The sequence below is a fragment of the Corythoichthys intestinalis genome, chromosome 15, assembly GCF_030265065.1.
Source record: "Corythoichthys intestinalis isolate RoL2023-P3 chromosome 15, ASM3026506v1, whole genome shotgun sequence".
NCBI classification, from domain to species: domain Eukaryota; kingdom Metazoa; phylum Chordata; class Actinopteri; order Syngnathiformes; family Syngnathidae; genus Corythoichthys; species Corythoichthys intestinalis.
The window spans coordinates 34,077,380-34,091,256 of record NC_080409.1 but is presented as its reverse complement, the minus strand read 5'-3'; the positions used below and the strand labels follow the sequence as shown (position 1 = coordinate 34,091,256).

The 13,877-nt window shown below is 38.6% G+C and overlaps 1 protein-coding gene across 5 annotated transcripts in view; it reads right to left on the bottom strand.

Moving 5' to 3' along the window:
• Positions 1 to 13,877, bottom strand: part of LOC130930788 (DNA (cytosine-5)-methyltransferase 3A-like) — a 91,201-nt gene that overhangs the window by 53,999 nt on the left and 23,325 nt on the right. For all 5 annotated transcript variants that reach the window (XM_057858923.1, XM_057858921.1, XM_057858919.1 and 2 more), the window contains 2 exons: positions 11,655 to 11,701; positions 5,807 to 5,953 (listed from right to left, as the gene is read on the bottom strand). In XM_057858923.1, the coding sequence (XP_057714906.1) occupies positions 5,807 to 5,953; positions 11,655 to 11,701 (194 nt within the window). The remainder of the gene's footprint in view (positions 1 to 5,806; positions 5,954 to 11,654; positions 11,702 to 13,877) is intronic.

Genomic DNA, 13,877 nt, shown 5'->3' with positions numbered 1-13,877 from the left:
TCTGGACTTTGATTTGGCCACTCCAGAACGTGTATTTTATTCTTCTGAAACTATTCTGAAGTTGATTTACTTCTATGTTTTGGATCATTGTCTTGTTGCAGCATCCTCTTTTTAGCTTCACTGTCTGACAGACGGCCTCGGGTTTTCCTGCAAAACATCCTGATAAACATTTGAATTCATTCTTCCATTAATGATTGCAAGTTGTCCAGACCCTGAGGCATCAAAACAGCCCCAAATCATGATGCTCCCTCCACCATGCTTCACGGTGGGGATGATGTGTTGATGTTGGTGAGCTGTTCCATTTTTCCTCCACACATGACAATGTCTGTTACTCCCAAACAATTCAACTTTGGTTTCATCAGTCCACAAAATATTTTACCAAAACTTCTGTGGAGTGTCCTAGTGCCTTTTTGCGAACACTAAACGAGCAACAGTGTTTTTTTTAGACAGCAGTAGCTGTGGACTCCTCCTATAAACCCCATTCTTGGCCATAGTTTTACATATAGTTGATGTGTGCACAGAGATATTGGACTGTGCCAGTGATTTCTGTAGGTCTTTAGCAGACACTCTAGGGTTCTTTTTTACCTCTCTGAGTATTCTGCGCTGAACTCTTGACGTCATATTTGGTGAACGGCCACTCCTTGGGAGAGAAGCAACGGTGCCAAACTATCTTCATTTGTAGACAACTTCTCTGACTGTCAATTGATGAACATGCATACTTTTAGAGATGGTTTTGTATGTTTTCCCTTTTACAAATCAACAATTCTTGATGGCAGGTCTTCAGACAGCTCTTTTTACCGAGCCATGATGCACATGAGACAATGCTTCTCATCAAGACAATTCTTACCAGGTGTGTTTTATAGTGGACAGAGCAGCTATAAACCACTCATCAGTGATTGGGCACACACCTGACTTAAACTGTTTGGTAAAAATTGGTTTCAATTGCTCTTTAAGTCTCAGGCGGAGGGTTAACTTACTTTATTTTTTTTCCCCCCCTTCTGTCATTGTTTGCATGCTATCCTCATTAAAATATGAAAACCTATACATGTTTGGTTGGTTTTAGTTTTAGCAGACACTGTTTGTACATCTGTGTGATTTTGACAAAGATCAGATCACATTTGATGGTGATTTTATGCAGAAATGTGAGAAATTCCAAAAGGTTCAGATACTTTTTCATACCAATGTATTTGCCATCAGTTAGTCAGTTTGTATCACCACCATGTTTGGACGATTACATATCATCACCATTGATCACCGGAATTGACCAAAAACTTTTATCGATCTATGATCTCTGCTTTAACATCGCTCATCTTTAGTCACAACACTTCACAGGCCTGCTATGTTACTTAAAAAATCAATAGGGCGGAAAACACTCAGGTGACTTGAAGTTCCGGTCTGAGACCCCCAATTTCACCAAATTTCAAAATTGTCCTATACGCATGTGTGATACATGATTGGAAAGCTTAAAATCTCAATTTTCTGGGGGAAGAAAAATTTTGAACTGGAGGGCATTTAAAAAAAAAAATTAAACAGCAAAACCCTAACTGAAAGCGAGAGCACGCGAGAGCAGAATTAAAGACGCCATGATTTTAACGAGATATTATCGCGTACATACCCTATTCCGATCCAAAAACTCCATGTACAGTGCCTTGCAAAAGTATTCGGCCCCCTTGAACCTTGCAACCTTTCGCCACATTTCAGGCTTCAAACATAAAGATATAAAATTTTAATTTTTTGTTAAGAATCAACAACAAGTGGGACACAATCGTGAAGTGGAACAAAATTTATTGGATAATTTAAACTTTTTTAACAAATAAAAAACTGAAAAGTGGGGCGTGCAATATTATTCGGCCCCCTTGCGTTAATACTTTGTAGCGCCACCTTTTGCTCCAATTACACCTGCAAGTCGCTTGGGGTATGTTTCTATCCGTTTTGCACATCAAGAGACTGACATTCTTGCCCATTCTTCCTTGCAAAACAGCTCGAGCTCAGTGAGGTTGGATGGAGAGTGTTTGTGAACAGCAGTCTTCAGCTCTTTCCACAGATTCTCGATTGGATTCAGGTCTGGACTTTGACTTGGCCATTCTAACACCTGGATACGTTTATTTTTGAACCATTCCATTGTAGATTTGGCTTTATGTTTTGGATCATTGTCCTGTTGGAAGATAAATCTCCGTCCCAGTCTCAGGTCTTGTGCAGATACCAACAGGTTTTCTTCCAGAATGTTCCTGTATTTGGCTGCATCCATCTTCCCGTCAATTTTAACCATCTTCCCTGTCCCTGCTGAAGAAAAGCAGGCCCAAACCATGATGCTGCCACCACCATGTTTGACAGTGGGGATGGTGTGTTCAGGGTGATGAGCTGTGTTGCTTTTACGCCAAACATATCGTTTTGCTTTGTGGCCAAAAAGTTCAATTTCGGTTTCATCTGACCACAGCACCTTCTTCCACATGTTTGGTGTGTCTCCCAGGTGGCTTGTGGCAAACTTTAAACGAGACTTTTTATGGATATCTTTGAGAAATGGCTTTCTTCTTGCCACTCTTCCATAAAGGCCAGATTTGTGCAGTGTACGACTGATTGTTGTCCTATGGACAGACTCTCCCACCTCAGCTGTAGATCTCTGCAGTTCATCCAGAGTGATCATGGGCCTCTTGGCTGCATCTCTGATCAGTTTTCTCCTTGTTTGAGAAGAAAGTTTGGAAGGATGGCCGGGTCTTGGTAGATTTGCAGTGGTCTGATGCTCCTTCTATTTCAATATGATGGCTTGCACAGTGCTCCTTGAGATGTTTAAAGCTTGGGAAATCTTTTTGTATCCAAATCCGGCTTTAAACTTCTCCACAACAGTATCTCGGACCTGCCTGGTGTGTTCCTTGGTTTTCATAATCCTCTCTGCACTCTAAACAGAACCCTGAGACTCTCACAGAGCAGGTGCATTTATACGGAGACTTGATTACACACATTTGGATTCTATTTATCATCATCGGTCATTTAGGACAACATTGGATCATTCAGAGATCCTCACTGAACTTCTGGAGTGAGTTTGCTGCACTGAAAGTAAAGGGGCCGAATAATATTGCACGCCCCACTTTTCAGTTTTTTATTTGTTAAAAAAGTTTAAATTATCCAATAAATGTTGTTCCACTTCACGATTGTGTCCCACTTTTTGTTGATTCTTGACAAAAAAATTAAATTTCATATCTTTATGTTTGAAGCCTGAAATGTGGCGAAAGGTTGCAAGATTCAAGGGGACCGAATACTTTTGCAAGGCACTGTAGCATGTATCACCGAGTGTCAAGACACAGATGTGAATGGCCACAGCCGGGTTTTTTTTTTTATTTTGTGGGTGAAACATGGTGATACAACAAGGGTTGCGATGCAGAAATCGCTGACAACAATGAGTGGTTGAGATTTTCTTTTTCATAAAGTTACCCTTTTAAACTTTATTTTTCAAAAAAAATTTTTGTTTGGATCAATTATTTAACATCTAACATTTCGGGGAAAATGTGACAGTAACAAAAAAAAAAATACAATTAAGCGATAATTATGAGGTAGATATAAGCAATAGTTATGAGGTAGATATCCATGACTTTTTTTTACAGACGCCAAATTTTTCATTGTGACGTAATTTGTTTAAAAGTTTAAAATATGCGAGTGAAAAAATTTTTCAAGTCGTTTTTTTTTTTTTTTTTTCAACTAAATATTAGACATCAATTAATCATTCTAAGGTAAAAATGACAGACATTTTGAATAATAAATATAATTCCTTACCTTCGTTTTATGGCTAGGTTGAAACAAAAGCGGTTGCACGACGTCTGTAAACGGGGGTTTTCAGAGTAAAACGGACAAATTAAAAATAGTTCGGAGGCTTAGTGCGCCATGAAACTGCTATGGCAGCATATAGACATATTGTTCTATCAAACACAACAGTTGTTTTGGCTTAAAATACAGCAGTTTATTTTAAAGAGGGGTGCAAGAGCAGAAACTGCTTTTTCAGTCTTGTCTTTGTTTTCCGCCATAGGCTAAGCACTGATATATTGCCGTGTCAGTCTACATGTTTTTTTTTGTTTTGTTTTTTTACCCGAACACCATCTGAGGTCAGGTATCCGCATTCACTGCATGCAGTTCTGTTCAGTTTTATGTTTAAAATTTACCAGACATCTAATTGGAAGATTGTTTTTGTCCACTGTACTTTGTGGAAAGTTTTCTACAAACAATTAGAATTCATGACTAAAAAACCTTTTTGTCTGCAACTTAAAAAAACATAAACCAGCCTAGTAACAGTTTGTATCTTGAAAAACTTGTAAGACAGGTCACTCGGGAGGGTCTGACTTTACAATAATCATCAAGGCAGAGAATTTTGAGTCCTTTACTTGCCTTTGGCAAAACTCCAGATGGGCTTTTTATGTGCACTTTACATGGGAGTTGCTCCCCTTGCTAAGGCCTACCTCCCCCAATGGCTTAGTTTAGATGAGCGGGCATCTTTAGGAAGAATCCTACAGGGTCCCACCTTTTTTAATTGACAGTTGTCATGATTAGTCGACAAACCGACAACAAAGCAATCATCAAATCAATCAATTTTGATTGGATTTTGATTAATAATTTAGAGACATTTTTGACATAAAAATGGTCCCTATTCTCTTTCTTGTAAATATTTTCGTTTCTTATTACTTGTACATCTTTTTTAAAATATATATATTTATAGATTTTTTTAAATGTAACAAAAAAGGGGAAACATAAGAATTCAATTGTAAAAATTTTATAATTTCAATATTTTTCATAAAAAATATTCTAATTAAAAAAAAAAAAAAAGGAAAAACAAAGAAAAAAAATCTGATGTAGATGATGCAGTTGAACAGGACAGGTTAAAAATAAATAATAAATAAATAAGTAAATAAACAAATAGAAAATGAGATATTTGCAAACATCTGCTCTTGCTTTAGAAAATACTAAATACACTTATATAATATTAATAGTACAACGTTTTGGCTCCATTGCACATTTAAGGCTAAAATATAAACAACAGAGTAATATAACAGTAAATAACATGTGATTTATTCTGTATATGAGCCGATTAATCGGTAATCAGTCACTAGCCCGAGTTTTCAATAGATGACGGTGCGTAGTCCATGATTACCTTTATAGGTGCAACAGGCTTAAAGTCGGCCACCCTCATTGAGCCACTTGTTGTGGACAACTCAACCCAAGTGGACCCGTCTGGGTCGTATTTCACATAGATCCACTTGCCGGACCTCGACACGTCCTGCTAATTTGGCAATATTTCATCCCCACAAGACATTTTTATGGCTGCTCACTGAGCAGAGCAGAGTAGGCCAGGGAGGAGGGGGGAAGAGGTCGCAGAAGAAATGGAAATTTGAAGTCATGTGAGCTCTGCTGGGAGCAACGTTTAACTCATTCACTGCCATTGACAGGGATAGACATCTAAATGAATTGAATGTCTATCGCCGTCCAAGGCAGCCAATAAACAACTGCAGAATGCCCATAATAATATTCGAATGAACTGAGCTAACTACTACATTACTAGAGCCCCTCAAACGCATTCCAGCGCGTGACATCAACGCAGCTGCTTGTAATTTTTTTTTTTCCCGACCCCTATCCACAAACACAATTGGCAGCACAAAGGCAGGAAATGTGGGAACCATGAAAGCCCCAAATCGTACCTTCATATCAATATCAAATACAGTTGGATGTGAACCATTCAACATCTTGAAAGCTTGGCAGCTGTTCTTGGGATCCCTCTTGACTCATTGGCTGGCATTGACAGCAAAAGACATCCCGTCCCACTTACCTCCATCTTCCACTTGGCCAGCCACTCCTCCCGTGTCCGTTTGCTTATGTAATAAGGGTCTCCAGCCTGGAAGGTGATTCTGGGCACAGGCCTTTGACGAAGGCTGATCTCCCCGCCAACTCCCCCTCGCAGCCTCCCGCGATCGGCCTGTTTTTCGAATGTTCATACGAGAACAAAATAAAAACAAAAGTGAAAATTAGCTAGTTGTTTACTATGTTGTCTTTTAAAAATCCTCACCCCAAACATTTTCACAAAAAAATAGTCTCCAAATTTCCCTGATTTTTTTCCTCCCTTGTACTTTTTAAAGAAGACTCGAAACTGAACTATAAATGGTAAATGGTGTTATACTTATATAGTGCTTTTCCACCTTTCAAGGCAAAATATATATACTGTAAATTCTAGTGGTGTCAACAATAATCATGCGGCGATGCAGGGCATGGACGATTCGATTCGATGCGGGCAACAAGCCGAATCGATTCAGTGCATTTTAAAATTTAAAGTACGTTCAAAAATCTTCCCTGCGCAATTCCGGTGATGCAACGGATTTGGTTTCCCCATTTGTATTATTATTCTCATGTTTCATTTTTTACACACTGCATAACTCTGATCAAGTTTCCCACCAACCTCGTAGAGGCCAAAATGTCTCCAGATGTCTGCTTTCAATGTCTTAGGTGCATCAATAATCTTTATCGCTCCCTCTTTCTCCGCTTCAGCCATTGTTATGTTATGTCCTATCTCTTAGAGGTTAGATCTTGTGCCCGAACCCGAACGGGTCGGGCCCAAAATGTTAGACATTCACGTTCGGGTCGGGTCGGGGCGCCGCACCGGACTAATAAATTTTTTTTTTTTTAAATGGGATACAACCGAGAGCAGGCTCTCTGTATTGTGCATTTGCTTGTGCACGCACATGAACGCAGTGGCGCCGCCCACTTTTTCTTCTCCTCCTCCGCTGTGGCGCTTGCGATTCGTTACGAAAGACACTTTTATTTATGCACACAAAGGCAACACAAATGTGATCCTTTTGAATCTTCTCCTCTGTGTGTCTGCAAAATCACGTTTTTTCTTTTTTTTTAATATTAAACTTTCCCAGCGTTATTTCGTTGTGTAAATGCTTTTATAATGATCATAAAAATATGTAGACTATTTAAACATTAAGAAAACGTTTTTTTTTCTGCCAACTGAGAATTCGTTACGAAAGACACTTTTTTTATGCATACAAAGGCAACACAAATGTGATCCTTTTGAATCTTCTCCTCTGTGTGTCTGCAAAATCGCATTTTTTTTTTTTATATTAAACTTTCCCAGCGTTATTTCGTTGTGTAAATGCTTTTATAATAATCATAAAAATATTAGACTATTTAAACATTAAGAAAACTTAAAGCGTTTTTTTCTGCCAACTCGAAGAAATGAAAATAAATTGCTGCTGCTGCGTTTTTTTTCCCGCGTCACTCCAAGCCGGGTCGGGCTTCAATACCAGCGGGCCGTGTTGGGTCGGGCTCGATTTTTTAGGCCCGATCTAACCTCTACTATCTCTCTGCTCTCTCGATTGCAAAAAACTGATATTTCCTCATGTTGAAACAGATTGTTATGGCTGCTGAAATGCTGGGGCACTTCATTTTAATTCATTATTTTTTATTGTTATGTGGTAGTTACTGATTGCATTTCTAAGTTGATTGCACATATATAGCGGGCTAGGCCTACATTTTACTTTTGTTCTACATTGCAATTTAGTTAATGTTTTGTTTGCAACTGGACTGATCCCTGGATTAATATTGCGATAAAGATGCTGCTGCACTACAATATTTTCTTTGTGGTTTTCTTTAATATTTACTTGAATATTTTTATTGATGGGTCGTTGTGACTAAAATACAGTGACTGTTATTACTGATTTTGCACAGGAGTTCAGATGTTGCACTGTGTGAAAGGCTGCTACTGTGTGTAAAAAAAAAAAAAAAAAAAGAGCCCTGGTCTCAATCAAAGCACCAATTAAATGCTGTGATCTGTTTTTTTTTTTTTTTTTTTTTTTAATTGTACCGTGAATATGTATTATTTTACTCTGCGTGAACTAATAAATGTCATACCTGTGTGATTTTCATTGGGATATGGTCGTGAAAACCTGTAGACTAATACATTTCTGTTCAAAGATGGTTATGTGGCCCGGTCCACGATTTGTTACTAAAATACAGTACTAATATTTTGTGTAATTTCATTATTTAAAACTGATCTTACAGTCGTAAATCCATTACTGTAATGCGTCCATGAAAACATTTGATGTTTTTATGTCAATAAAGTGTTATAAATAAGCGCTCCCGTAACAGGGGACATTTCATGCGGGGCAGCTATTTTTCGGCACACACCGGCCCGTTGTCGATCAAGTTTCATTTTACAATCGTGACATCAATCGTGCCTCAGCTGACCAAATGTCGGTTTATATTCGGGCCGGTGCTGATTTTGGGTACCCAACTCCTCCTCGTGACATAAACTGGAGTATGATTGGAAATTTTGAAGTCTCAGGACGAGCTCTGACGCACGGGATGGGACCGGATGGGAGGAAACGTTGGTTTGGGCATCAAATATGGATCTGGCGACTGGATCGACCGAAGCTTTTCCAAATAACGGCTTTTATGCAACTCATCCAATGAGTTTACAGCGTCTGACAGCACCGGGGCTTCCATAATTTGCAAGTGAATCCACCTTTAGAAACTACGACCATTGACAATAATGACACACAATCACAGACAATATGGCAGCACAATACAGCGATCACGTGATTGTGTGACGTTGGTGATTGGGGTCTATATTAGATGAAATGTCTTTTTTTCTCATGTATATTTATAATTGCTCTTTACCTAAAAAAGGTTATTCGATTAATCGATAGAATTTTCAGTTGATTACTTGATTACTAAAATATTCGATAGCTGCAGCCCTAGTTTAGTTAATTATTCATATAAATTGTGATTTATAGGATGGAAATTCATAAGATTTTTACGATTCCGATTTCATTATCGATATTGCTTTACGATTCGATTCTTTATCGATTCCTTATCAATTCTAGTTTGGACTAATGGACTAATATGAGGTTCTGGGTTCAATATGTTTATGGTTCATTCGCCTCGGGGTGTCTATTAGAACACAAGGAGCGGACAGTGGAGTTGGTCTTCGGCACATTTAATCCAACTTGGCAACAGGCACAACTATATACAGGCAATGGCACTTGATATGAGAATCACTCAATGATCAGATGAGCACATGCGTGGAAAGATGTTGATGTATTTGTATGTGTGTGGAAGAAGACTGGAATGTGTGGGTATATGTGTGGTTCTGAAAGGAAAGAAAATTACATATTAGTGCTGATGCAATAAACAATGCAAATTGACTGTAAAGCAGTCAATAACACACATACTGTACATGACTCGCACAGTATAATGAACACAAAGGTGGGGGAGTGGGGTGGTTGAGTGCGCGCCCACAATCCAGAAGCGCACTGCGTGCACGTGCGGTCATCTTGGCCATAAAAGTGGCGAAAACTAAGCACTTAACATTCATATGGATGTACAACATCGTCTTAAAATGCTAAACTAACACATTCCCTCTTAACACAAATGTGCAACGAGCGGGAGACGCAGCGAGGACGAGCGGGAGCAACCAGCTGACGTAACAGTAAAAACACGAAACGATCACGCTGATAACGGCTCTAACTTATCATAAGAACTTTATGACATGAAGAGGAAATACTTACATTCGTTCATGGATGCACACGGATTAACACTTCTTCGCACACATCTTAACAGGTGGCTGCACTCCAATGTGTGTAGCATGATTAAGTTACGTGACGTAAATCGTGCTGGTTGGAATCTATAAGAGAATCGTCACATAAACTACCAAACGATTCCATTGAATTGAAACACACGGAACCGGTTCTCTATAGGAACCGGTTCTCAATTCCCATCCCTAGTGATTTGTTTATTTGGTTTCATAAAACAAGCTTCTGACTTCATGCTTGACGACGTATGCCGAAGGAGCCGTGTGTGCGAACAGTTGCGCTAAGGCACAAGGAAGAGAGCCACAGTTTTTTTAGCTCTCTCGATAACTTTCTACATTTCTTGATTTAACGTTGAAAGTGAATAAACATGGATTCTCTCAGTTTGCTCTTTTGTTTACGTTTTGGATATCGCCCTGTGGAGTTGCTTTTTGTTGGATTAAAAGAACGAACTCAATATGAGCAGTGCAGGGTTTCCCCTACAAATTCATTATTGTGGCGCACCACCACACCAAAATGAAAGCCGCCACGCCGTGCAAGAGATGTTTAAAAAAAAAAAAAAAATTAAGGTGATACCTTTCATGGTTTGTTTTTTTTTCATTAAAAAAAAAAAAAAATTAAAAAAAAAAAACCTAGTAAACTTTGTTATGTTTGGAGGTCATGTAATGTTGTAAATCAACCGTTAAAGTTGATAAAATTGCTCCAGTCTTTGCATTAGTACCCTTCTGTCTACTTTCGACATGTGAAAATTTTAAAACTGTTTCATCCTTTAAAGATAGACTCAAGTCAAGATTTTGCCTATTTAGGAGTATTTTAGATAAAAAGTGGCTTAGGTTCGCTCGGAAGGTTTACTACAACACAGCCTTTCTGAGATGTTTACTGCTGTAAAATGGCGGCTGTTTACTAACGCTACCGAGTCTGTCATTTCGCATGCAGTTCTATATGCATGAGATATCTAGGCGTAGATTGTATTCTGTCGGCTACAGTCAGGAAATATTGGAGCCACCTAGCCTAGCATCCCGTTTGCTAAAGCGTCATTCAACCAACGTATTAACGAACATTGTCTCGTTGCAGAAACGGTGACCAAATCCGAACAGATGAAAAAAAAAAAAAAAAACGTAATGTGTGAAAAACGTGCAGATTTTGAACGTAACGTACGGCGTACACATTTAAAAATCAGTGCTCACTTGTACAAATTACGACGAGACCGTACAACTTGACAGGTATGAATTATAGTGGACTGTCACAGTTAGGTAGTAGCACTCTGTAGCACGGGACGTCCAACTATCAGTGGTCAAGGCGAAACTATGTGCTTTAGCGAAATCATCTTCGATGGCTTTGCATGCCATTTCATAAATGTCGGGGATTACGTTGTTGGAAAAAAATGTCCGCGAGGGAACAATGTAATGCGGGTTAAGCGTTGCAAATAAATTAACGAAGCCCGCCGTGTGTTTTCACTGGTGTCATCTTCGGGGTTGTCCTGCCCTGAGAAAGTGATATCTGTGGGTGATGCAGGCTGAGGTGCCGGAGTCATGTTATAAAAGTGTTGCCATTACAATGGAGAACAAGCGCCGAGCAATGCTTGCAATTTTTTTCCCCAATATTTTCTCTCCTTGCGCATTGTAGTCCACGGGGAAACCAAAATGTTGCCACACCGCAGATTTGAAAGAAGCCGGTGCTTCCTCAAAATTCGGTCTCTCCACTGCTGGCCATAGCTATTTCTTTCTTGTTTCACTTTCACGTCGCTCGTAAGCGAGAGAGGGCGTTACTCGGCTTCTATTACACAGGAGCTTGACAGCGATCCGACATTGACTTGCGGGGCGGGAATTTCTCCACAGCGGTGCTTCACGTCACACACAGGCACACAGAGCTCGACCAATTCATTCCACAAGCATTCGGAATACATTAATTGCAAAACCGAAAAGGCGCCGTTCATAAAGGCGTATTGAACCGTACAGGGCGAACCGAACGGTTCGGTTTTGAACCGCAAACCGTTGCACCGCTAGTCACTTCAATGATAGCTCGCATCATATATTGCTGCGGCGCTTTCTAGGCACCCCCCCCAGCAAGATTTAGTGCACAATTTACCTCACTCTTGATCGCTTCGCTGTCATCTTCCTCCGTATGTTCGACATCTAGAGAGGAAGAATAACTGTTAAATTCCACCATCGGCAATTATATTTGGTTTATTTTTACCCAAGCGCTTTATTTAAAAGACCAGCTTAAGACTTGATGGAGGTCCCTCACGGCCTCGGGAGACAGAAGCTGGCAAAACAACTTCCACCACATGTTGCTCTTTGTTCTCAAGTTTGGCAAAGTTTCTGCCAAAAGCTCATATGCCAACTTATCTAAAGTTCTCTTTTTAGTTTTTCAGTCGAATGACTCAAGTAGGCTTGCCATCCGTCCCTAGGAATTAAAATTTGCGTTCTGTTTTGGTTCAATACGGAGTTTATATAAATGATACATTTCAAGTTCAGTGTTTTGGGGATGTCCCTTTTTTTTCCGCCTGTACGGCTTTGGGCGTGAGGGGGGCGTCCCTTATTTCTATTTCTGAAAGGTGGCAAGCCTCGACTCATGTACTGTTAGGAATTAGTGTTTGGGTTTCAAAATTAAAAATTGAGGTTTTCTAACACAGGTTATAGTATTAAAGAAGTTTTGGGCCATGGTTAAGGTTCACAATATAATTTCGGACATGATAGGGTTTGGAGACAGCAGTGTTGATTTTGTCAACGCCGACGATAATGAAAATATTTTGTCAACGAACACTTTTTCATGACGATGACAAGACGATAAGCTAAAAATGGGTTTTGGGAGACTAAAACATAACGATAGAAATGCCAGTTTCAGTCTGACGAGACGAGAACAAGACGAAAATGCGCAATAGCTTACGTCACATGTTCAAAATGGGAGACATTTTATGTCTAGTTAGCCTGCATCTAGCATGCTCACCAGTGTCATCTCCAGTCATTTCAGCTTGCACACTTGGTAAGATTTATTTTCTTATCTTGACCAGAGAGAATATACAATGTTGCTTTAGCCTTCAAAGGTCTGTGCTGAGTGATCATGACACACTAAATGTAACTCGTAGCATTAGCATAGCGTTCACGTTAGCATTAGGCTAATGCTAATGGTGAGCGTCCTCTTAAACTCTCGGACAACTTTTGTACTATTTTCCTGCTAAGTGTGTATTTTAACCAAGTTGGCGTTGTCCTTGTAGACGCTACAATATGTGCTCGTCTGTCAATGTTCATTCGAAATATTTAAAAAACCTTTACTTATTTATCTATTTTTGGAGAATTTCTTCTTTTTTTTTTTTTTTTTTACAAAGATTTTTAGTAAACGATGACTAAAACTAGACGAAATTAGTCTTGATTTTTCTTCAACAAAAACTAAACGAAGAAAAACACATTTTGAGATTAATAAAATGACTAAAACTAATAAGTATTACCGTCCAAAAGACTAAGACAAAAATTAAAAGAGCTGCCAAAAACAACACTGGGAGACAGTGTTTGTTGTAGAACTGCACGATTATGACCAAAAAAAAAAACCTGCAATTTATCTGACAAATAGTTCAACTTGCTATGCATTTTTTACATTTGATACTTTATAAAAACAAAATTCTGAACGGAAGAAGTTACTTTTCCGAAAGTCTTGCATACAGTGGTATGAAAAAGTATCTGAACCTTTTGGAATTTCTCACATTTCTGCATAAAATCACCATCAAATGTGATCTGATCTTTGTCAAAATTACACAGATGAAAAAACAGTGTCTGCTTTAACGAACACCACTCAAACATTTATAGGTCTTCATATTTTTAGGATATGAGGATAGCATGCAAACAATGACTGAAGGGTAAAAAATAAGTAAGTAATGTATCTAATAATATAAGTACCGTATTGGCCCAAATATAAGACGGCCCTGATTATAAGACGACCCCCTCTTTTTCAAGACTCAAGTTTGAAAAAAGACTTTTTGAACACCAAATTAATTTTTATCAGAAAATAATTACAGTACACCCGAAACAAATGATTATAACAATATATTTGAGAGAAAAAGCATGTTATTTTGCCTCATTCAAATCTTAATATCTGAACATTTAAATATGTAAACTAAAGTGCAGTCACATTCGTAAGTGAATGGCTTCTAGTTTTTGAAATGTAAATAAACCAATCTATTGTGATTAAACAACAAAATTGCAATAACTCCATTAAGCATCAAAGTGAAGTCTACTGTAACTGTAACTTTAGTATTGATACAAATCTGAATAAGGAAAAACATTGAATAAAATATTAATGCAAACTGGTTAAACT